Source organism: Nesoenas mayeri (genome assembly GCF_963082525.1).
Source record: "Nesoenas mayeri genome assembly, chromosome: 5".
Lineage (NCBI taxonomy): Eukaryota > Metazoa > Chordata > Aves > Columbiformes > Columbidae > Nesoenas > Nesoenas mayeri.
The window spans coordinates 54,227,143-54,251,025 of NC_137548.1; the positions used below are offsets into that span (position 1 = coordinate 54,227,143).

At 40.4% G+C, this 23,883-nt stretch overlaps 1 protein-coding gene across 2 annotated transcripts; it reads right to left on the reverse strand.

Moving 5' to 3' along the window:
* Positions 1-1,028: 1,028 nt before the first annotated feature.
* Positions 1,029-23,796, reverse strand: GTF2H1 (general transcription factor IIH subunit 1). Of its 2 annotated transcripts, XM_080344829.1 has the most exons (15): positions 23,525-23,796; positions 19,377-19,545; positions 17,346-17,538; positions 14,765-14,927; positions 12,980-13,073; positions 12,151-12,300; positions 10,968-11,047; positions 9,529-9,662; positions 8,260-8,347; positions 6,964-7,052; positions 6,052-6,169; positions 5,088-5,178; positions 3,544-3,659; positions 2,517-2,609; positions 1,029-1,911 (listed from the first exon to the last, which is right to left on the reverse strand). In XM_080344829.1, the coding sequence occupies exons 2-15, from the start codon at positions 19,528-19,530 to the stop codon at positions 1,825-1,827; spliced, it is 1,650 nt and encodes a 549-aa protein (XP_080200955.1). In that variant the 5' UTR covers positions 19,531-19,545; positions 23,525-23,796; the 3' UTR covers positions 1,029-1,824. The 2 variants fall into 2 exon arrangements, with proteins under 2 accessions (XP_080200955.1, XP_080200956.1); XM_080344830.1 differs by lacking the exon at positions 17,346-17,538 and having other exon boundaries at positions 14,765-14,896; positions 19,489-19,545.
* Positions 23,797-23,883: the final 87 nt, after the last annotated feature.

The following is a 23,883-nucleotide window of genomic DNA, read 5'->3' on the forward strand; positions in this document are numbered from 1 at the left end:
GGCTTGATAAAGCCACACCCTAAGCCTAAATTTTAGAGAAACAGTTTATTTATCACAAGAGGTTAACTCTTGACAAGATGTGCACCTCATCCCGCCAATCATCTATTTATTCCTAGTAATATGTTCACCCTGTCAAAAATAAAGGGCGTCTCTCTTGTTGAGCCCAGTCACTTCTCGTAGCAGAACCACATGAACATCACGGAGCAAGTATCATGCATCTATCTGCAAAAGCAGACAGGGAAACTAGGCTTAACAATATGCATACATTTCCACACAGAATTTTGGTGCAGACACGTGACGTGTAACTGAAACTCAGCTTTTACCAAAATATTAGCATAATACAAAAATTGCAAAACACTGGGTAAAAAGAAGCTGCTGACTTCCACGCATCAGTTAAAGATAAACCCCCTCTTGCATAAATGGAGCAGCAGCACAGAACAAGTGGAGACTTGGCTATACAAATACAACTCTTCTTCTGTAGGAATTTGCCGGAATTCTCCACCCAACATCACACTAGCATGTTCTAGCATCATACCAGTGGTGGCAAAATCTAGTCTTGAGCCATCATGCAGGCTGATGGGAATTTCTTCTGTCGTACTGAACACTGCTGTGCTTGCTTCGAATACATATTGTCACTCATTTGTCTTTGTAGTAAATGTATCTTATACTCTAACAGTCACGTTTAGTCAGAAGTAAAAAAGTTCAGTAGCCCATACTGGGCTGTGATACAGTCAAGATGACGACAAAATACAAGGATGTCATTAACTGCATATATTATAGAAAACAGGTTTACTTTGCATTTAAGTCACATTTAATACAAGACAAGTTGGTCTGAAACTGTGAACTGATTCTATTTGGAATAAAGTATGGCACAGATTCCCAATACCTATGGACATTGGGTAAATAACACATTTTAATCTTTGTAATGATTATCAATTCGCCAAAAATAGTGTAACAGTCAAAAGGGAAGAGTGAAGGAAAACAGATTTAGGAGAAGAAAAAATGTCTAAGAATTGAAAATAAATGACTTATTTTGTAAGAAACTTTATTTAACTTCATTTTTAAAAAATGCATTCTCTCCTCAGAACAAATGCCACCATAAAAAAAAAGAAATGCAGTAGCACACACTTGCACTCAAAGGAAAACATGCAAAACTGATGGCTGAAAAAATTCTGCATAAAAATCCAAGCCTTCAGGCAAAGGTTTGCCCCCATGTGCCTTTAAGGACCCCAGACCATAAACAGCTTTCAGTGCAATGTCTCTTGCTTCCAATTGGTGGGGAAACACATGGCAGAAGCTTGTCTTCTGACAGCTGCACTCTCCCAGATGTTTGAAGCAAAACCAGTCTCAGCTGCATTTTAAAACATCATTGTTAAACTGTTGCAGAAAGTACAAACAGAATTCAATGAAATGTCAGAATCCAGTGAAGAAAAACTTTTGAGTTCTACCCTGTGCCATACACTTCTTAAAAAAAAAAATTAGACAGAAAACCAGATTTAATTAATACACCCTCTTTAAATTTTTTATTTCTGAAAGCAGCTCTTTATGCAACTCAAAAGCAGTTCCTGAGTAACTGCAGTAAACAGTGTCCTTTAAATATTTTTGCACCTCAGCTCTTCTGTTTTGGTTCTTCCTTGTTTTTCTCCCTAGTTTTCAAGTTTTGTCTCAGTTGTTTTTCAAAAATGTGCAAGTTCAGTTAGCATCGTTTCCAGAAGTCCACAGCTCACAGGTCTTCCTGCAACAACTATAAGATCTGCACATATGCTAGGTTGAACTCCTATACCTATTGCAGATTTTGCTCTCAAACCTGTACAGCATGCATTTTCACGTCTTCTTCAGCATACGCCGGGACTGCCACGTATGGAACTTATTGTAGGCCGTCTGCAGCATCTCTTCTATATGACTTACCAACTGAAACATTAAGAGGGAAAAAAAAAATGTCCCAGCTACTGGAAAACAGATTCCTTCCCCTCCCTTTGATCAGATACTCAGTTGTATTCTTCCTTTCATTCACTGTAAGTAATCTCACTAAAATCAGAGGTGTGCCAGATAAAGAGAGAAAGGACCTTGAGGCTCTATTGCAAAGTGTCTGTAGAGGGAGTAGCTCAGAGAGCTACTAAGCTGAGAGGGTCATAGGGAAATGACACTTGGTTGTGCTGTCTGCTCCAGTATTTAGTCTGTGCCCACTTCCAAGTCTGACATGGTGGGAGAGAGTTTTGAAGTTGCTGAAGTCCTACTTTAGGGTGGAAGTGAAAAATGAAAAAAGAATTCCCCTCTCTGTTATCTCACTTGGGTAATTTCAAATTATAGGTCTTGACAGTTTCTGGTACTACTCAACAAATTACACAAGGAGAGAAAACATACTTAACTGTCTGCCCAATTTCCCTCTGCCCATTTCCTAGTTAAAAAAACTTAAAACACTCTAGGACAAGTAGTAACAAAGCTACCATAATCTGATAATTACAATTCAAATTATTAATATGTACCCACATAATTAAAGAATATTTTCCCCTTACATTTGTGCTTAAATACTGTCTCCGAATCTTTTCTTGGAATGGGCAGAGCTTTGTAACCTGAAATCTTTCCAAGTTGCTCCTCATTTTCACAACCTGAGAAAGAGACAGAAACCAACACTGTAATCCTTTGCACAAAAGTTTCATTTCCTTTAACAAATAAATTTCCTACAAAACACCTTCTATCTAATTCTGGAGGCTACTTTAGGTATGCATAGTTTCAGGAAGAGAAGTTATTAAAATACCAGTCTCTAACAATGCTTGAGTACATATTCATTTTTGAGGCAAGTGCAATATGACTGAAAGTGCAGTGTGATGCTGTGACCGTTATTACTTTGTCAGTAAATACTATAGATATCCACAAACCCCCCTTTTTTTTTTTTTTTGGTTTAGAGCAAAGACTGTGCCATGGATCTTCAGGCCACATTTTGGAGCAGGACATCCAAAATATATGAATGTAATTTTTTCTTTGTGATCCATGTGAGGTCAAAAAAAAAAGAATAGCAACAAAATGCAGTTACAGTCATGCACCTGATTGTAGACAGACATCTCTTCTTGAAGGCAACTTTGTTCTACAAAGCAGTGTGTATTTTGAAGCTATGACTGAGTCATTTTTGCAATGGACAGAAGAATAAGGAAAACTTTCTTGTAACTGTCACTGTGGAGATTATATCTAAGAGTTGGTGATGGTGGTGCTTTCATTTGTGGGTTTTAAACTGGCAATGAGAAACCTGCAGCTGGAGTAGAGCTGACCAGTCTGTCTGATGCTAGCTTACAGCACCTGCTCGGGAGGGAGGGTGAGAGGCATGCAGCAACAAGGATAATTTTCATCAACAGTAGAATTGCTGAAGAGACTAATGTTTTACATTGCTTTGTGACCTTCAGCTCTAGGGGGCGAGTAAGTGCTGCACTGATTTAAAGCATGTGTATTAGTTCTATACTTCAAGTTGATGTCAGTCATTCTAAACCATGATTTGGACACACCATAACCACACCACAACCAACACCACACTAGGAAGCTCTGCCTTACCTTTTCTTCTAGGAATGGCGTGTTAACAGGAAAGCAGGACCAGAAGTGTCGTAGCAGTTCCCCGACTGCCACGTACAAGTGTTTTAGTTCAGACTGAACATCATTTGGCACCATCTCTGCAACAGGAAAATGATTTTGTCACATCACTTAAAACCATCATATGAAAAATTAGACTGCAAGGTTCATGAAGGAGTTCAGCAATATACATTTCTACTGGAATCACGGAAAGGTTGGCTGGGAGGGAACACTGGGGTGCCTAACAACTAATTATGACCATCAGCAGTATTAGATCAGGTCAGCCACTATTTATGGCTACATACTCGGAAGCTTGTATATTACATAGGGAGATCTACACCAGGCAAAGGATGGACACCAAACTTAATCCAGGATTAGAAGCAGTGTATCTGTACTGCTCTAATAGTGTGGCAGTACTGCTTCTGGGACCAGCAACTTGTTCACAGCACAGTGCTAAACACTGCATGGTGGATACAGCAAGCTTTTCCCTCTCTCTTACAGTGGCAATGAAAATATGGTCACTGCATGGGGGAGGTGAAAAAGCCTGGCAGGAACAATGAACTGAATCCCAGATACTCTTGAAGAAGAAAGGGTGACAGGGTTCAAGAACAGGGAAGGAACCATGATCATAAAAACCAAAGACAAGCAGTCACTGAGGATGACAGGAGCACAGGGAACTGAATAGTGAATAGCAAACTCTAGGATGCGGCTGTTTTTTGTTTGTTTTTAAAAAGTGGTGGTCAGGCTCAAAGAGGTGGAGTATAGCACCCAGTATGGCAACGAGGATGGGTAAGAAAGCCTCACTACTGTTTGCTGACCCCTTTTCTTTCAGTACCATAAAGAACTCATATTTGCTTTTTCAGCTGCCTGAACTAGTTCAGCTGCTTTTCAGACCAAGTAATGCAAGTTAAACTGGAAAACTCTTATAAACTCTTCCTTACGAGAACAGGGATTCATCTGCTGTGAGACTAAAGAGAAGGGAAGTCAAACTGGCAGGAATGTGACAACAGGGAAAGGGGTGACTGAATGGAGATGTGAGGAGGAGGTGGTATATGTTTTTCCTTGCAGTCTACAGAAAAGTTGTCCTTTTTCACAGCAAGCTGTGGATCCTAAATGCAGGCTGCAAAAAACCTAGTTCCAGACAGTTATCTAGACCTTATCTCCTTAGAGCTTTTCTGGAGTATGCCTTTATTTTCAAAAATCCAGAAAAAAAAAAAAAAGAGAGAAATGCTGAACAAGCAAAACCCATTACTGTAAGAAGACTTAGTATCAAGTGCGTCCTTCGTCACCTTGCTCTGTACAATTTTTGTCATTCACTTGCCTCAGCCCTGGTGTAGCCAGTACTACCCCTCATGGTGTGGCTGGGTTGTTGCTTTTCTTTTGTTGCTGTAACCCAGTATTAGTCCAGCTACATGCTTCCATAATTTCTTTTATCACTGTATTCTAAGAGGGAGATGAAATGGCAAGCCAGGTACTGCCATGTAATGCAATAAGATACGATTAAAGTATTATACATCCTAAATCCTTACGGTTTATGGCTTGCTGTGTTCCACCCTGCATAAGTGCTCCTCCAGGTGACAGGACTGCAATAGTGCTAGCAGCATCACCACTTGAAAGAACCTAAAGAGAGAGAGAGAGAGAGAGAACGAATACTTCGGATCACTTTTTCCAGCAAATTAGTTATAAAATAAGTTGTATTTGAACTCCAATGGCAAGGATACAGTTGAGCAGATAAAAATGGAAGTTCTGATGAAGAGTCTTCTCTAGAATGGGACACAGTGCCTTTAAGTGCTATAGTGTATGTTTTCAGTGAAAGCTGTCCAGTTAATTACAGACAAATACATCTTTACTTAGTACACAAACTGGCTGTGCAGTTACTTTGAAATGAGACAGAATTACTATATAGAAATGTGATGCATTGACAGTTGCGACTGCTTTACTTGGGGCCCAATCTAGGTTTACCAACAGAGGAAGTTCAGACACTGGCTGGGGAGATGGGCTGTGTGGCTATGCTGCCCTCCAGTTGCCAGAACAGAGCTTCTGTGCAGCCCGTGGTGAGCTCTACATCCTACCTAAGTGCATTTAGTAGCAAAAGACCCTGTCAGTTATAAACCTGCTTACTATGACCTCCTAAGACCATTACATCCTACATTGCATAGGGTGGGATCAATAACATTTGCCTGTGCTTCATATTGCGTGACTGTCCTGCTTTACTACTTTATACTGTTACCATTTTCTCAAAACATCGTAACAGTAGAATATAACTCTGAATATCAGCAGTGTCTCAGTTTCCTATTGTTTAGATTTTAAACACAATTGCTGAAAAGTATTGCCTAAAATTGTAAAATAAATTGAATAATGTAAAACTATTGGAGATCATGAAGTTTACCATGAAAAATTAAAATTCCAGTAGACGTGAGACAAAAAATCATACAGAAAGCAAGATGCTACGTCAAGAAGGGAATTTTTTTTTTTTTTACTATTCTTCCATACCTGAGTTAGTTTGGGTACATATGCTTCCATTTCTTGCCTAATACTATGAAAAGAATTAATTATATCCTGACTGGTTGCATATTGCTGTGATTGAATTGGAGTTGGACCATGATAATACCTGTGAGGTGAGAAAAGGAGAGAGAGAAGTGTATTAACAGGAGTGCTGGTAAAGCAGAGGCCAAGCTCAGCGGACAGTTCTTCAAATGCTTCCAATTTTAGATGCTTTGCAACTGTTGATCCTACTATCTAAATCTTATTTATTGACAAAGTAAAATATATTACCACATGGAAAGAGGTTGGGTTAGGGATACTATGGCAGCAAAATAAGGTAAGAGCTTCTACTGTTGAATCTTTTGATTGAAACCTAGATGAAGTTAGGTGCACGTGTGGAACTGCTCTCTCTCCTGTGGTATCACTCCTTTTCTGAAATTATAGCTATAGTTCTTGAACTCCAAAGTCTAGAAAACAAGAGGACTACTACCATAAAAATAGCAGACCTGTGAGCAGTCCAAACTATCACAACTCCACTTGTTTTGCCTGGGAGAGGCTTTTCCCTGGAATCATATATATTTTTCACATATAACACATATATTTTTCCACTGTAAGGTGCAACAAGGCACTGGACTTTGAATACAGGTCTGTTAGATTTTCACAGAAATTACCTGTTAAAACCCTCCAAGTTGGCTTATAGAGACTTAAATTGCAGAAAACAGAGATGAAATCAAAATACAAATTTAAGTGGGAATTACCTGGCAGTTGGTTTATGTGGTAGTTCATATCAGATTTCTAAATTTAGCCTAAACACACTTGAGGGCACAGTAGAGACTAGATCTGTAGATTCTGCGCAGGCTGTAATGAGAGACCTGCCAGATTGATTATGCTGAAATAGCTGTGCATATTTTGTTAACTTACCTATCAGACTTCTTTAAGTTTAGTGCAATTGTTTTAATGCTATTATTCTTTGCTAAATCTTCATACTCAATGGCCTCCTGCAGTTTCACCTAAAATAACCCAAATAATCACACGTTACTAATGAGGTCACAATTTGATGCATCTAGTTCTTACAGTTCACTGAGTTTGAGCAGAAGGGTTACCAAAACATTAAAGAACTAAAAGTGTGGAATGGCTCATATGTCTACCCCCTCCAGAGGGAGCAGTGTCTAATACTGTTTAAAGTGTAACATTTGGAAGTCCTGGCACTACTGCTTTTCTGCAGGTTCTGGCTGAAACTTTCAGTCCCTGCCACTTCCAAAAAGTGGTCTGCTATCCATAAATCATTCTTTGTTCTTTCTATTTATGTCTCTTTCCAGATTAGCAGAAATAGTAGTGATTCGATGGCTGGTGTACAAGAGTGTAAGACTCTTGTACAGCACAGTGATATCAGGCTTTGTACAACAAGAAAACTACTTTTGAAGTCTCCTACTCTCATGCCACTCTTACATTCTTTTTGTCACATTTATTCTAGTCCTGGTATACCACTTGCCCCCCAGTTAAAACCGCAGCTTTTAGGAAAAGTCAAAGATGTTGACTACCTCAACTTTTAACAACACATGTATCCTGCAGCCTTTTCTCACAATATATGCAGGGTTTGAGTCCCCTCGGCGTTTTCTATTTAGGTTGTCAACTCTATTAAGAGTTTTCAACTCAGTTTTGTAGCAATTACAGTACTCTCTTCTACTTGTGAGCTGCTATGGTTAGATGAAAACAAGCTGCTGCCCTGTATTTTATTCAGTGCACCAGGTGTCACCACGCTTACAGTTTAACCTCACTTCAGCTTCTGACTTGAAGATGAAGGCTGACATGTGCCAGGTTTAATCATCCCCCCTACAAACAATACACTTGATAGGTTAATATTGGTGCTTGAACACCAATATCCCTTTCAGATGGAAGTTCCCTAGGAGTTTTCAAGCATTTGGAAAAAAAATAAAGGAGACACACAGAGGGCAAGACCAGAACTGCACTGAATGGAAAGAACCAGATTTCTGGATAAGGAGACAAACACAGCCATACTTCAAGATTTAATTTACTACTGTATATAAACAGTGGTACAAAGCTTCTAACAGGCCCTCAGGTTCTTATTCTACATATTTCAAAGCTAAATAAGGATCAGTTTAGATGTGTCATAAAACAAGTAAAGAACCTTCAGCAGCCTTCTGAGATACAGCTTCCAGTTCCATTAAATTAGAACTCCATTGACTAACTTTATACCTTTTTCATTGGTGGCTGAAAGAAATCTGAATCCCTTGAGTTTCCATCCGTACTGCTGGTCTCACTGTAATGGTCATTTTGTGCTTCTCTTAAAATAGAGAAACAGCATTAAGAAGAATTCACTTCACAGGAAATTTAAGATACAAGCTAGAGACAAAGTAAATACATCTGTTTCAAAATTTTATATGCACGTTCACATACTGTCTATCAATTTTTTTTCCTCTTATGTCTTTATTTCTAGAAGTTCATCTGGATAGAAGGAACCAACTCCTCAAATAACCCTGTTTGTCAAGGGCAAAATTCAACAGCAGGGAAGGGTTCTGCTCCCTCTCTTCAGAAATAGTAGCATGCCAATAATGCAAGCGGGACACAGCAAAATCATGACTAAATTAAAAACCCTTTGCACACACACTTAGGCCAACCAGGTATCAGCAGAGCTATGGAAGCCCCAACATTGCACTGTTTGAGAATGAGAGCTATTGTTTTGTCTCTTTCTGAACTAAGAAACCAAAACACACATTACCCAGACGAGACTGTTTGATGTCCACTGTTCAATTTGTGCAAGACAAAAGAACAACATGAGGGAGCACAGCTATACAGAACAAAGTATTTAATTAAGATCTCTCACGAGTGAGGGTCTGTAGGATTTGGGTAGAGTAGTAATCTTTTGGTGGTTGTCTATAAACCAATTGTAAAGCAGAATTCACATCAAACCCATTTCATCCCTCTTTTAAGAAGTTTCATTTGTGAAGTTCATGGTAAATACACATAACTAGCTGATAGAAGTTTTTTGGTCAGGGACAGGGTACTGCCCTGGAAGAATCTTTCATCCGATCCACCTATGCCACACTGTTCTTTTGCCTCCTCACTTCCCTGTGTCCATGCACCCCATCGCAGGGAGCCCAGCAGACTTGCTGCTGGAAGGCAGGCGACAGGAGCTCCCTGCACCAGACCTCCCCTCCACACAGCACCTGGAATCAATCCTGCTTCTGCAGCCTTCACCAGGGATGGAGGACTAAGACTGAAACATCCTTTCCTTTTTTAGTGTGTTTAGTATGATAACTCAGCTAAAAATAGCGTTTGTCATCTCAGACAGCTCTGAAGAACTTTTATAAAGTAAAATAGAACCTAAAAGTATTTTTATTTCTAGAGCAAAAGACTTCATTCATAAAAATTAAAAGGTTGGCTGAGTAATTTAAAATGTGTTTTTGTTTCGGAAAGTCCTTAAAATTTGCTACAAAAAAGCTTTTACATAACATTGAAACTTACTGTTTCCTGAGGCCAGCTGCGAGGACCATGGCACTATGATGGTTAAAGCGTTTTATAATGGCAGCATTGCTACTTTCTCTAGCAGATTTTGAGGCATTCGATGTAGAGGCCACAGAAGCAACACCACCATAGCCCTACAAAGAAAACAACATTAGCTGCCTCCTGCCCCCATACCAGAGGACAATTCTCTGTCTTCCATTGAGTCAGGAAGCCTGCATGCCAACTTTCCTGAGTGATCCTGCATCATTACTGAAGCAGCATTTTCCTACCTTGCCCCACTATCGTGTTATGCACTTTGAAAAATCTCCATAGACTATTTTATTCTGCTAACATTTAGCAGTTTAGAGGTATCTGAGAGAAGAAAAATTATTCTTAAACAGATGGTTTCATAAGAATGTGATCTACTGTAAGTAGCGTAAAAAAAATTAAGGATCACCTGTACAAAACAGGCATTGATGGCAAGCAAAAGCTAGCAATTGTTTTACTGACCTCTTTTTAACATCTTGTGGGACATCAGCAGCCCACAGGCTAAATGACACCTGTCAGGAGGATGTGACACCACTAGGAATTCAATAAAAATGAAGCCTTAATGCTGGCAGTGTTCCTCAGTTACCAGGTGGCTGATTGCATCTCACTCTACCCCATGCCCAGTTTCACACTTGCTATGAACCAGCTTCCAAAGCAAACCAGGGCAGTTTTCAGAGCACCACAAACATATCTATCCTCAACTAGGCTGTCAGCTTGTACAACTCTTATACTCCCTGTCCCACGCCCAAGAAAAAACCCACCACCAAAACAACAACCACCTCAGAAATGCAGCATCACTATTAATTACAACTCAAAAGTTTAAGTTAAATCAACTGCAGAAAAGTGCATCTTTACCTTATTTCATATTACGGTACACCATTTGTAACAACTGTTTTAGTTTGTACTTGGAGGCAGGCAATAGTTCAAGTTAGTAATATTTTTAGCAAAACACAGTATTTAAAGCTAAACAAAGAAAATGGTATGAAGTGTCCTTAAAATTAAGCTGTATCAAACAAACAGCATCATTCAAAGTGAGAACAAATGCAAAGACTTTTTTCCTGTTTCGTGCTACGCTTCCTTACATTGCCACAGCTTCTAAAAGGTAAGAAGAAACCAGAGTCCACCTTAGACTAAAAAGCCACCCAAGTGAAGTAATTATTTAAAAAATGGCAGTCTTGCTTCTATACCCAGCACACTAAGGCAGACATCAGAGGCATACAGGTCCATAGGCACAGTCTCCATTTCTTTACACATGTACAACTGTATAAATGTTGACCATCCAACCACTGCAGCAGCCCAGTAAGTGATGTGGTTTAGAATTATCATTTGTAATTATTTTAACAGAAGGACCCACTCTCTCCTCAAATTAAACTAATGGGTGCTGTGTTGTTTATTTTTTCCCAGCAACTTACTTCATCTAATGTTTTATCTTCCAAAGCTGTTAAATCTATCAGAGGATTTTTTACTCCTTGAGACACCATTGCTTTTAACCCTGTATGAAACAAAGAAAAAGCCATGAAAAAACTATATCTAAACAAATATGAATAATTGTGGGACTATTTGATTATATTTAACCTTTAAAAGGAGAAGGCAAAGGTTCTGCAGATGTCCAAGTATCACTGTGACTAAAACTTTCAACCCTTTTCGAAGTTCCATTTAAAATAAGTGACAAACTTGGAAAACTATTGTAAAACATCATCCTACTAATTAGTGCAGTTTTCACCAACTTGTATGCATCACTGAATACTCCTTGGTAAAAAAGAAATAAAGAATTGGAGATGCAGTTATATTAGTTGTATCAGTGGGAACTAGGAAGCTTTAATTGTGTGTTTCTTCTCATTTCAGCACTGATTTGCTGCCCTGATTTGGGTAGAATGGTAACTTATATCTGGCGATAGCTTTTACTTGTGAAGTCTTGTGGATTCGTAAGAGAATGCTTTCATTAGTCAGAATACATATTAAGGAATGGTGCTGTGATCTCAACTCTCCACATTTTTGTATCATCACAAACCTACCTCAAAAGTTCAATCAAAATTTAAGTCAGATAATATGTTAAGATTTCACATTTAAAAAGCTGTCAGAGAATCAAGATGACAACTCCCCTGGAAAATCTTAAACAGGACCCATATTTGTCTATTACTAAGAACTGATCAATAGCAAAAGCTATACCTGTTGCAAATTGTGTATGCAACACAAAATGAAGCCTTAAGTAAACAAAATTATTCCACAGTAACTGATGGCAGAGCATAATCAATCTAGCATGGTAGTATTTTATGGAATTTATCACAGATTTAGTGTTGTATGAGTTGTCATCAGCAATATTTCTAAGTGCTAGCGCTTTCCAAAGGCTAATTTGTTTCAAGAGATGCAGCTATCAAACGTGCTAAGAATAGTAAAGCAATAGCTAACTTTCAATGACAGTTTCCAGCTTTCACTTTACGGTTCAACAAACAGGATGCCCAATAAATGGACATAAGAAAACTTTTGATTTCAGCTTTGCTGGGTTTACTAGATGTACTAGATGTATTATGCTCTGTGATATATTATAGCTAAGACTGTAGCAGCCTACTGGAGAAACAAAGTCAAAAAGTTTACCTTTTTCATCCAGTTTGGCACATTCCGCAAAGAGGTCTTTTGAGCCTGTATTGAGCCTGTCTCGATGGAAATAATGAGATTGAAAAAATCGCGTCCAGAATTCCCGCTCGGTCATGTTATGTGGAACATTTTCTGCATATTTCATTTTTACTGTGAACAAAAATCGTAATGATTACAAATTGTTCTGCAAATCTTAATAGGCTATTTTATGTTAAAACTTCCTTGCTTTCTGTCTAATGCTGCCTTCATTCAGGCCAAACATAAGGGAATGCAGTAGTTAAGCTTGAGCAAACAGGTACTCTTTGATGCCCTGTAAGACTCGCTAATGCTCTGAAAAGAAATGCACTTTATAGTAGTCTGAATACTCTAATTTGAGTTGCATGCACGTAAGAAGTCTAATTTGCCAGAGTTCTAGTTATCCTCAGGATAGATCTGGTCTTTTAACCTAGGGCCAAATTAACATAGTGCAGGCAAATGATGGAAATCAGATTATTTTCCTCACAAAGGTGATTTAATGAAAAACAAAAACTAACTGAAATGCTTAACAGGAGACTATCACAGGAGTCAAATATCTACTCACAATTAAAAAAAAAAAAGTCAGTGTAACAAGTTAAAATGTTTTCATTTAACAAAACCCAAGTTTTCATTTCAAAAGCATGTTTTAACACATGCTTCTTCCTATCCCTCTTCAAATGAGGCAAGGAAAATCATCCAGAAGACTGAAGAGGTGGTCCTTTATACTTCCAGGCTCATACTAACATTCTAGTCTTCCCACAATAAGACAGTAAAAAACAAATGAATGTATTTGTATGTAAAGCACTATTCTTACCTGCAGGATAGGTTCGAAATATGGATTCAATGATATCTGAAGTCAAATTGTACCTCAGACCATTGCAGCCATCTGTTTGAGGCCGTACATCAGCCTAAGAAAAAGAACACAGGGAGGAAAAAGAGTCATGCCTGAATGCCTTCTGGAACTGCAGAAGGAAAAAAAACCAGCATCTTGCAATCCAATTCTGCTGTAGATAAAATAATCTTCTTCTTCCACATATCCATGGCATATTTGATCATAAATAGGTATTTTTAGAATGAGAAATTAAAGAGCATGCATTAATGACTTTATTATACTTGTCACTTAAGGGATGATACGACAAGTAGACCATAAGCTTTAGAAGATGAAAAGCAATGACCACTCCATCAGTCAAAAGAAGTTATGCTTAGTTTAGTATATCCTTGTTTCAAAGTAAAACCAGGCATGTATACTGTATATGTCTAATATTTTGTTGTTCATTTAACAATTCAGGTAGTGAATAATCAGTGATGATAATGAAGAGACAAAAGAGACTTATGGCTGTTACACCTTATTTCCCTATGCACTAGAAGTATCTCTCTATAATTGATAAATAACATTGAATTTAAACATCGAGGGTAAGCCTTAGTAAGAACTCGTAAGTTAGATCTCTGTGATATCTTTAGGAAGCTCTAGAACAACAAAGTGCTTAGTCCAGTTCTCAGTAACAGGAAAAAGTACACGATTGCATATGCTGCTGCCTTTTCTTCCATTTCCTGTCTGCCTAAATCCTACCTTTTGTACCTCATTCTTCCTAGAGAAATACTCATTCTGAGCAGGGCCAGATAGTTATTTTAACTTGAACTAGGACACACAAATATCTGAAGTTTTCTTCTTCACAAATGCAGAGTACACAAACATAACCAGTTATTTTAAGAAAGCTTCAGGTTTGAAAGTTTGTGTGTTTGGTGGGTTTTGTTTGTTTTTTATTATTGATGTTAAGGTGTAAGAATAATGGAAGACAGGAAACCAGAGCAATCAAGTTAATTTGGTAACTGATTCAGGTATTTCTAAGGGGAAAAAAACCCATGTGTTTGTACAGCAGCTAAGTCATAAAACAGCTCCCACCTCCTCTTTCCCTCTCAAACCCTTGATTTGTGCAGAGTCATTACAAGAGTAGAAATGGCGTTCCAGCTAGAGAGTCATCCTCGGTGTGAATTTGTTGCAGAAGCAGAAACATGTCTCTATGGGAGGAATCTAAAGATTGTATCCAGGTTACTTTAAGGCTGCATTAAGATTACTGAAGCATGGTTTCTACAAATGGGTAACACAACTGAAAGTTGGGGAAAGAGCGAGATAAAATGAGCTTTCAGATACACAAGCTGTTCTTCAAGTAGCTGAAAGCACATACTCATTTAAAAAAATTGGTAAGGGAACAAAACCAAACCTTTTGTGTTTAAAGTCTTTGCAGCTTCATTTATTCATGTCAATCCTGCAACAGATCCTCTCTTTAACTTATGAGTTAGTGCACTGCAATCTAGTGGCTGCAAGTTCACATTATTCCTGTTTTAAGGAAGGCACAGCTGTGGTATAAAAAAATCTGCCTCTTGTTAATTTAAAGTTCAAATTTTGAGGTTGCAGATTTGCATAAAACCTTTTTTTTTTCTTTTATACTTTCAATAGTCTAACTAGCATGTGGAGAGATGTTAATTTGAGGTACCAGGAAAGAACACTAAAGTACATGGGAATAAAGCACATGAGCAGAACTCTCACTTTCCCCAATTTGTTGGCTCTAAAATCCTTTACATTAGAGGTTCAACGTACCAGAAATGCTGCAGAGATGCCCACATCCTGCTTACTTGGTGCTGCAGAATTATCCCCTGCATTCAGGCTTAAACGGTTGGCCCAGAATTCTTCAGCACTGATTACTTGACTCACAACAAGGTCTTTATAGAGCTGAAACAAAACAGGATCTTCTTGCAGCATTCTGGTAAAAGAACGTATTGAAAAGAATTGAAACGTTGCAGAATAAATCACGAAGATTTCCATAACTAACACGAGTTCACCAAGGGAACAGAAACCAACTTTTCTTTCCAAATACTGTGCATGTCTTAACAAGATTGTGTAAACAACCTTAATAGCTATATTTGTCTCAAAATACCTAAAGGACTAAAAAATGTTTAAGGAATAGCATTAAATGCTAGAAAACAGTAATGGCTAGGAAAAAGTTAATGTGAGATTAACATCTTGTCCTAAAATGTTCTGTAGTGTTCTTTTGTTTTTGTATGGTCAGGACTAAAGTCTCCTGAACTGTAAAAGCACAATGAATTTTCTTGAATTTCCATAACAAAGGTCTTATGGGAGGAAAAAAGGAGATTTCAGCACTATCCAATTCTTGTTTAGCATCTTAAAATTCAGTAGTTAAAGGTCTCTATTCTAGTGCAAGAGTAGATTACAAAATATGTCTGGGATAAGATACCTTAAAACACACACTACCCAGGGTTGTTTGTTCATTTATTTTTCTGTTGGTGACAGCAGGATCTTCATCACTTATCACATGCAGCACAAGGGCTCCAGAAACCATTCAGTGTCACTACTTCCACCAGGGAAGAATGTTTACAGACTTTATCATCCAAATATCAAGTATCATCCTTACTATCTAAAACGCAAAGAATGTATGCGCCTGAAACTTCAGTTAATTCATGTTTAAGCAGCTTTTCATACAGCTGTATACCTAATTTGAAACCCACTAGACTATTTTCATGTTTATGCATATTCATAATAACCTCAACCATCTTTACCATGAACCTCAGGGTCTTGCATTTGCAAATTAAAAAAAATAGGAATCTTATTAATACATAGTATGTGGTCTAGGGAAGAACATGAATAAACTGCAGCCTGGACTGAATAAATGTCTGTAGCTGCTCTGGGGATGAAGCAGGATGAGGTGGAAGTGAAAACTTTGTGGTAGGACATCCCTATTATGTTTTAACCACCAAGGTTTCTTCCAGTTTTTCTTGTTGGTACAAATAAGGTTTAGTGGCATTTCTTACAAATTAGTGCACCAGCAGGCAGTCTGTTATTTTAATTATTTTGTTAACATTTAGAATTTTCTATACACCTGACCGTCACATATCAATAAATGGAAGAAGCACTGCAGGGACTCTATAAGTTGTATCCTTCCAGAAGAGGTTGAAACTTTTTTGCCTCGTCTGTTGCAAATTAAGCTAATGAAGCCCCATCACTAGACTTGGACTTCTAAATGTCAAAAGAATAGACTACGACTAAGTATGTGCAGAGATTCTGGCTTTTCTGTGACTAGAAAATCTTTCAATGTTGCGTGGCATAACACTCTCAAATTCCCTTTAAGGATACAGAGATTCAGAGCTAAGACTGCCCAGGTACTGAATATTAATATTGTTAGAAATAAAGCACATAGCACAAATAAACTAGTACGGTAATGGTGCCAAAGCAGTCTGCACTGCTGGAAATCCCAGTGGTTGCTGCAGTACTGGAACCAGTTAATCCTGGATGTGTCAGAGCTCCAGCACAAGGGTTCCTGCCCTTCTGCTGGGAAATCTCCTTGTAAAGATCTGATCTGCCCAACAAGGCAATGCTGCAATGTTTTGAAAAAAAATCTAACCTTAACTTACCTAAGTTCAAAGTTAGAACAAGCTTTGGAAATGGAAGCTAACAGATACAGGATTCACAGCAGATGCTAGAATGAAGAGGAACTCATCTGGGGAGATGGCCCCAAGGACTGGTTTAACACAAACGTTTTAAAGGAACAGAAGCATATCTTAAAAGCCCTTCTGGGAAAAGGTCTTAGGTCCTGAATGTCTTTTCAAAACATTTTTTTGAATAAACATCCTGTATGCCAAATAACAAACCACTGCATCTCAAGTGAGAGGCATGAAAATACCTAGCATTTTAGTGAAGTATATAAAACACCAGGAATAAAGATCTGGGGCAGGAAAGGAGTTATGCAGGGAGAAAAAAAAAAAATCACAAAACAAGGAAGGTGAGAAATTCTGAAAAGAAAAATAATCTTTCAAGCAGCTTTTCTGATATGTATATGCTTCAGAAAACTAATGAGACAGACTGCCAGTTGGGTGTTTCATCTCATAGCCACAGGTAATGAAGACCGGGTGGTAGCCAGGCTGGCTGCATTTACACCTCAAGAACATGTCACTGAGAACACAAGTATAGTCTCAACATGTTACAGTTACGTAAGCCTAAAGGAACGGCCTCTAAATTGAAAGTGGAGAGATTTTTTTACTAGAGAAACAAATGCAGCATCACTAACGATGTTGCAAGAACAACTCCTAGCAGAAACACACTATAGTTAGGTAACAATTAAAAACCAAACCAAACAAAAAAAACTTTAAGGTTCCTTTCCCTTTACCTGTTCTTCTCCTCAAGTTCTTTATTAGCTTTCCTTTTGAATTTGGGCAACAGTTGTTGAAGAAGATCTTTTACTGCATCTCGCTCCTTCACTGCTGTGCTTTCGTTGGAGAAGTGAAAGTTGGTTGTGTCCCCTGCATGCAATACTAGCTGAAGCTGAATTTTAGCTTTACCTTCTGGACTGATTTTCTGGCCTAGATTACACAGAGAGTATTAATTAGCAACAGACAGTAAGCTTATACAAGAAACTCTCTTCCCTAGAGTATTCGCTTATAAGCAGTTATCTTCATCATCCAATTAAATACTGTTATCCCATTTGTGAATTCCAGCCATGGAAGTGGAACATACAGTCTTCCCCTTAAATTAGTTTGAATGCTGCACCTTCTTCTCTCTAAAAGACAAGACACAGACACCAGCAGTCTATTGCTCAGTAACCTTCAGCTACTGCTCAGGAGCCCTGATTCATCTTCACATTCCCCACACCCTCCATTACAAAAGTGCTGCAAATTAGATTGTCATCACCTGGACACTTTAACCTCGTACCAACCCAGACTGATGCTGAAAGGCAACAACCTCATTCCCCCTCTCCACTTCAGCTGCTGCCTTTCTTGCACTAGTGTTTGCATTTGTGCAGCAAGCTGAATCAAGGAACCGATCCATTGAAAAGTGGATCCCTTTTGTTATTCCAGCTGGATCAGTTCCCACAGAAGAAAAGAGGCAGGAAAGCAGATGCAGGGTGGGGTAACAGCATGTCTGTGACAGCAAAGGTATGCTGGTTTCAAGTGGTGTTGTAAGCACATTTAGCCGCTAGTACTCCCAAAGTTGATCACCAGTGCCTCCAAGGTACTATTATGCTCTCATGACTCTCAAGAAAAACCTGACTTCTGCTTCCCTTCTTGTAACCAGAGGGAGTGGAGGTTAGAGAAGCTGCTTTTACGGACTGTTACACTACGCTGATTTCAGTGTAGCATTGCAAATGCCACTAACCTAACTTTGAATCTTACCTCTTTCTCCAGTGCAAGTGGGAGTCAGGAACCAGATAGCACTACTGTCATCACCTCTATTACAAATATCCCCCCTCCTTTTTTTTTTTTTAAGTTTAGATGACAAAAAAGAACATCCTTCATCTAAGTTAAAAAGACTTCAATGCCTGTACATGTAAATATTTAAAATATAAGCTTCTTACATGTAAGTAAATGGCTAAATAAAACTTTCACAAAGGTAATTATTATAGGTGAACAAAGCTTTTAAACTCCTTATCACCATTTGTATTTAAGAAAACAGCACATTAGTTCTAATTCATCACCCACACTTTTGATCATGTATGTACTTGTATGTGACTTTAAACAGCAATAATCACTAAATCTTTACCAAGTGACACATACAACATTCATTTTGTTCCTTTTTTGGTGTTACAGCGCATAGAATACGAGCACTAATTGGAGCCAGAAAGGCAGCATGCTATAGACATTTACTGTTCAGTTTTGACTTGCAAGTACTCTGCCATTGCAACAGCAAACGCTTATTTAGAACACTACCAGTTAGGCCAAACTCCAGAAGCTAGCACTTCTGAAACTGGTCTGTTGGATGAAAATAAAACAACGAGGTTCATTTTATATGAAAATTGAAACAGCTTTAGATACATAGTTTAACAGATCACATGCCAGATAGTTCCTGTGTTAGACCCTGAAAATCCTATACTCTTCCTCAACCCTCCTCCCACCCTTCCCTCCACAAGCATATGGCGTTGATTATTTTTCTGTTCAATTTATTACAGAAGTTTATCAAAAGTTAACAGTAAGTGCAGTATAGCTTAAACATTTGAAGACTACAGGATGCTTAACAAACTGGTGATACTTCACCATGGTCCTGATCTCTGCTGCTACACAGAATAACCTTGTCAAAGCTCCAGACCCTTGCAAGCTTCCTAACTTACCTACCAGTGTTTTATGGCAAATAAGCTTTGGGTTGTATTTAAATGCTTATTGAAACACTGCTTACTGAAGCTAGAATAGGAAAAGTGTTCACTTACATTTTATATCTGCATACATATGGCTGACCGTGAATCGGTCTTTGCCTTCAGGTGCCCATGCTATCCTTTCAGCCATAAGGTAGAGAGCTCCATCCTGCTTCTTCTGACGTACCTTCTTTACAATCAGTAACACTTCTTCAGATGATGTTGCCATTGTGGCTATGAGGAGCTATTAAAAACATACAGTTAGAGCTGATTAGTATAATTATTTTTGGTGTAACTCTTTCACTATTCCTACCTATGTCATAGTATTACAACCCAAATTTACTCGTTAATGCCTAGTTCATTTTTGAAACATTCCAAATAGACATGCTCCCTTCTGTCAGTGCAATCAGCAAATTAATTTAAACAAAATACTGCCAGCTATGTAAATAATTCATCTGATTGTATTGCTGATACTGCTTGTGATCCAATAAAAGACCTGCAAATCTTACACAGATAATCAAATCTTCCTGGTTTAATATTAATTTACTGATTTTTCAAGTTCAGAAGAATACTGAAGCTAAGCAAGAACATAAATTCCAAATCTTCTCTGGCATTTGGCAGCAATTCCCTCCTTCAGCATGAATGGCAGATGTTAAGTCATTTCAGAAAAGGGAAGGATACAAGGTATGTGAAAAATCATGAATTTTCAGTTCTCTGTGCTAAAGATAAGGTAGCACAGTTACACTTCTGTTCTTATTGTGGAGGTTTTTGCCCAACGTTCTGTACACTTGACTTCAGGTGGCCAGTTTCCTACCCCTCTCCCCCAAAGGCCAAGGGACTAGTGTTATACCTACTTCAAAACAATGGTAATTTTGTCACCAGTTTCACATCAACAAGCCTTTTGATACTTGTTGCATTCCCCTCCCCAGCAGTCACCATTATTCCTCTCTACAGGTTCACCCTACAGCCTTAAATTTCTCAACAGATTAAGGACACTGCAAGAATGACTGGATTCTATTGACATACTGTCGTGCACCTATCAAAAACTACATCTTTGGTGTGTTTGCTGTAAATTTTTAGTCTGTCCAATTGTTGCATTTTGTGCATCATAAACTTTTCTATTGGTATGTAAAACAGTATTTTCAAATACTGATATGCATGTTTCACATGTTTTAGGGCAGTTGTAATATTTGTGGGGGCCTGCATCAAACTTCAAACAGCAACCTGCATCAGCTATCACACTACTAGTAGTTATCACAGAATGATAATTCCAAGCATTCACATACCTTTTTTTTTTTCCCTTTAAAAAAACACCATAGGATATTTTACTCTGATAATCTGGACAGCAGCATGGCATTTTCTTCTGCTAAGGTCTTACAAGCTCATCTCCAAAATGAGTTAAGTGAAATACTAAGTGGAAAGACTTAATGGCAAAAGGGCTTTGCACTTAAGCTTTGCTCCTTCATCGTTTCAGGCATCCAAAGCTTTGCCAAAGCCTTCAGCGACACTGAGCTGAACGTGGGGCTTCACATGAGCACCCCTGCAGCAGTCACTGGAACATGCTGTGCCACATTCAGAGCAGCCCTGCTGGTACTCCTCTCAAAGAAAACTGCATGGCAGGATTTCAGGACCGTTTCCTAGCATAATCCATTACAGTCTCCCCAGCAGCATTATTCTCTTTCAGAGCTATTCACACATCCATTTTATGCAGAGTTTCCTGTTGCAGGTCTATGGTCTCTCATCAGTACCTGATCCTTACCGGAAAAAGGCAGCTGGCCACAGACTAACAGCCTAGAAACCTCAACATATGCAAGCCTAAGGATTTTTGACTTTTTTTCTCTCTTTGTTAATTTACAGTCGTTTAAGGTCATGATTATCTAATGCAGTTAAGACACAGCCACATAATGCAAAGGAATTAAACCTGTACTGAACAGAAAGAAAAAAGAAAGCATTTCCATAGTCAGGCTCATTCTAATTCAAGTTGCTTTGCTTTTCTACCATGCTATTTCACCCACCTACAACCAGTCTTTCAACTACAGAAGAAAACTACCAGCATCTAGCAACTTCTCCTTTACAAACACAGCATTTCTAGCACAGTACCCTGCAGTGTGCAATCTGTGAATGCACAGTTATCACACAAGTGTCTCATTCTACGTTCTGGGAGGGTGACCATGCTAGTTCGCTGCTGTTCTTATTTATGCCATTGCTGTGCTTCCCTCCCCATGCAGTCATTTGCAGTGGCAGTAGAATGATACACCTTACAAGCACAGTAAGCATCACCCAAAATGGAGAAAATCCCAAGCTGCCTTTTGAATAGTACATCCGAAAGAATAATAAAAAATATATTAATAATCAGGATTTAGGAAAGTTGGCATCTTTCACTAATTAAAACAAGATGGCTTCTTGTTACAAGAACTACAGGAAAAATTCTAAAATAGAAATCTCGCCTAGCTGCTAGAAAAGCATGAGGATGGTCTCCTGCCGTCTGCAGAGAGGAAGCCTATGTCCTCCCTAAGCACACACAGTACACCAGTCATTTGCTTTTCTTTTTGGACACTTAAGGCTTACTATGCAGAAGGGCTAGAGCCATCAATGATCTATTCACGCCTGCACAAATCTCATAACCTCTATATTTAACAACTGAAGTTTCCAGGATGATGACACTGCTACTCAAAGGGGCAAGAACTGCAACATGCATGTGGAGAAATTCTGTTATTTTACAGCTTTGCAGCTAAAAGAAGCAGCATTAAAGCTGTTCAGCTGCAAATTCTGTATGACAGATCTCTCTCTGGTTTAAGTATCTTCCAGAATTGGAAGGTCAGACACAATTTACTTTAAATTCTCCAGCAGCAGAGCTTTTGAAGTAGTGATTAATAGTTCTGAAATGCACTTGGATCAATCGGTAGCCCTAACCCATGGGGTATGACTTGTCATCAAGTCTCAAGGATGTTAATTTCAGCTGTGGTTTACAACTGACAAGGTCTATCGAGAAGCTTCATTGTTGGCATTAAACAAAACAAAAGCTCCTGTTTGCTTATTCACTTATAACCTCTCCTCTTCTAGCTCTGTGGGAGTGAATGCAGCTTCTGGAAATACCATCAAATTCCAACAGCTATCCTTCCTCTAACACAGCGATTCTTCCTAACCACTTTTAAAACCTCTCTGTTCCTTTCAACACCTGTTCTGAACGCTCTCCATTACCAGTGTTTCAGTCCAGTCTCTTTCCATGTGGTTTTATCGAGTTCTAAGCAGAAACAAAAAACACCTTTACACTTTAATATTCCTGACTTGGTCAGGCTAGGTATGGGCTGGCAGGTGAGCTCTGACAGATTTCATTAAGGCCTTGCTGCTTGGTTTCCACTCCCTGCAGGGGACAGCAGAATATCTACGCCAATGGCCAGGCTGAACCGCAGTGTCAGGGGTACGCAGCTGGACCCCACGGTTCGGCTGCAGAGCCCAGGGGCCTCTGGGTGGGGCTGGGAGCTGGCAGAGAGCCCCCGGGAGGCAGCAGCAGAGCTGTCAGACGAATACAGCTCAGCAGAATGGGGAGTGGTGACAAGTGCCATCTGCCCTGGACACCTGCAAGCACAGCAGCAGCTGAAGGAATCCACTGTCTGTGCCCCTGAGCCCAGCTGAATGGTCAGCTCGGGCTCCCGCCGCGATTCCCGTCACCTCTGCTTCACGTGGCACGTCTGTCTGCGGTGAAACGGGCCCGAGGTCAACCCGTGCGGGCCGTGGTGGGGGTCGGCCCGGCTTCCAGCGTCCCCGGCAGGAGGTGTTGGCAGCCCGGGCGGGCGGTGCGAGGGCACCTCTTTGTCTGCCGCCCTCACCCGCTCGGGTGCAGCCCAGGCCCCCCGGCCGCGATCCCACCGGCGCAGCGCTGCCATCGTCCCGCTGCCCCCCTCCCGGGGACGCAGAGCGGCGCCTCTCCGTCCCTTCCCTCACAGCAGCCCCGGCCCCTCCAGCCACCGCCGCTGGCCGGCCGCGAGCGCTGCCAGCGAGCAGGAGTAGAGCGGGAGGCCAAAGGCCGCCGCGGCACCACCGCAGCGCTCCCTGCCGAGGCGCCGGGCCCGCCGCAGCGCTCACGGCAGGCGCTGCCCCGCCGCACCCGGGGATGGAACCGCCGGGGCCCGGAGGCGGATCGGGCCCTGCTGCCCCTCAACACACACACGCGGAGCGCCCGGCACCGCCACCTCCCGACCCCCGCGCCCGCGGCTCCTTACCGTGCGGGCGGTGGCGGGGACCGGCTCCGGGCCCGCGTGCTGGCTGCTGCCGGCGGGAGGGGCCCGGGGCGGGAGCGGGCGCTACGGGGGTCAGCCCGCCGCCGCCGGGGCCATGGGGCGGGCAGGGGCCGGGCACGTGACCGGAACGAGCCGCGGGGCGCCGCGAGGGCGGGGGAGGGAGCCCGCCTCACGTGACAGGGGAACGGGCCGCCACGGCGCGTCCCCGGCAGTCACGTGGTGCGAGCCAGCTCCCTCGCCCGCCCCCTCCCCGCTCACGTGACGGCCCCTCCCCCGTCGCCATGACAGTAGCGGGCGGAGGGGGGAGTGACGGGGCGATAAACAGCGCCGCCGCCCCCCCC

Bases quoted from the DNA above. Each gene is read 5' to 3' on its own strand.
- GTF2H1 (XM_080344829.1), bottom strand. From the start codon at position 19,530: ATGGCAACATCATCTGAAGAAGTGTTACTGATTGTAAAGAAGGTACGT. The intron at 17,539-19,376 runs GTAAGTGAACAC...TGTGTAATCTAG, and splicing joins TATGTATGCAGATATAAAAT to GCCAGAAAATCAGTCCAGAA. The intron at 8,348-9,528 runs GTAAGTTTCAAT...CTCTATTTTAAG, and splicing joins GCAGCTGGCCTCAGGAAACA to AGAAGCACAAAATGACCATT.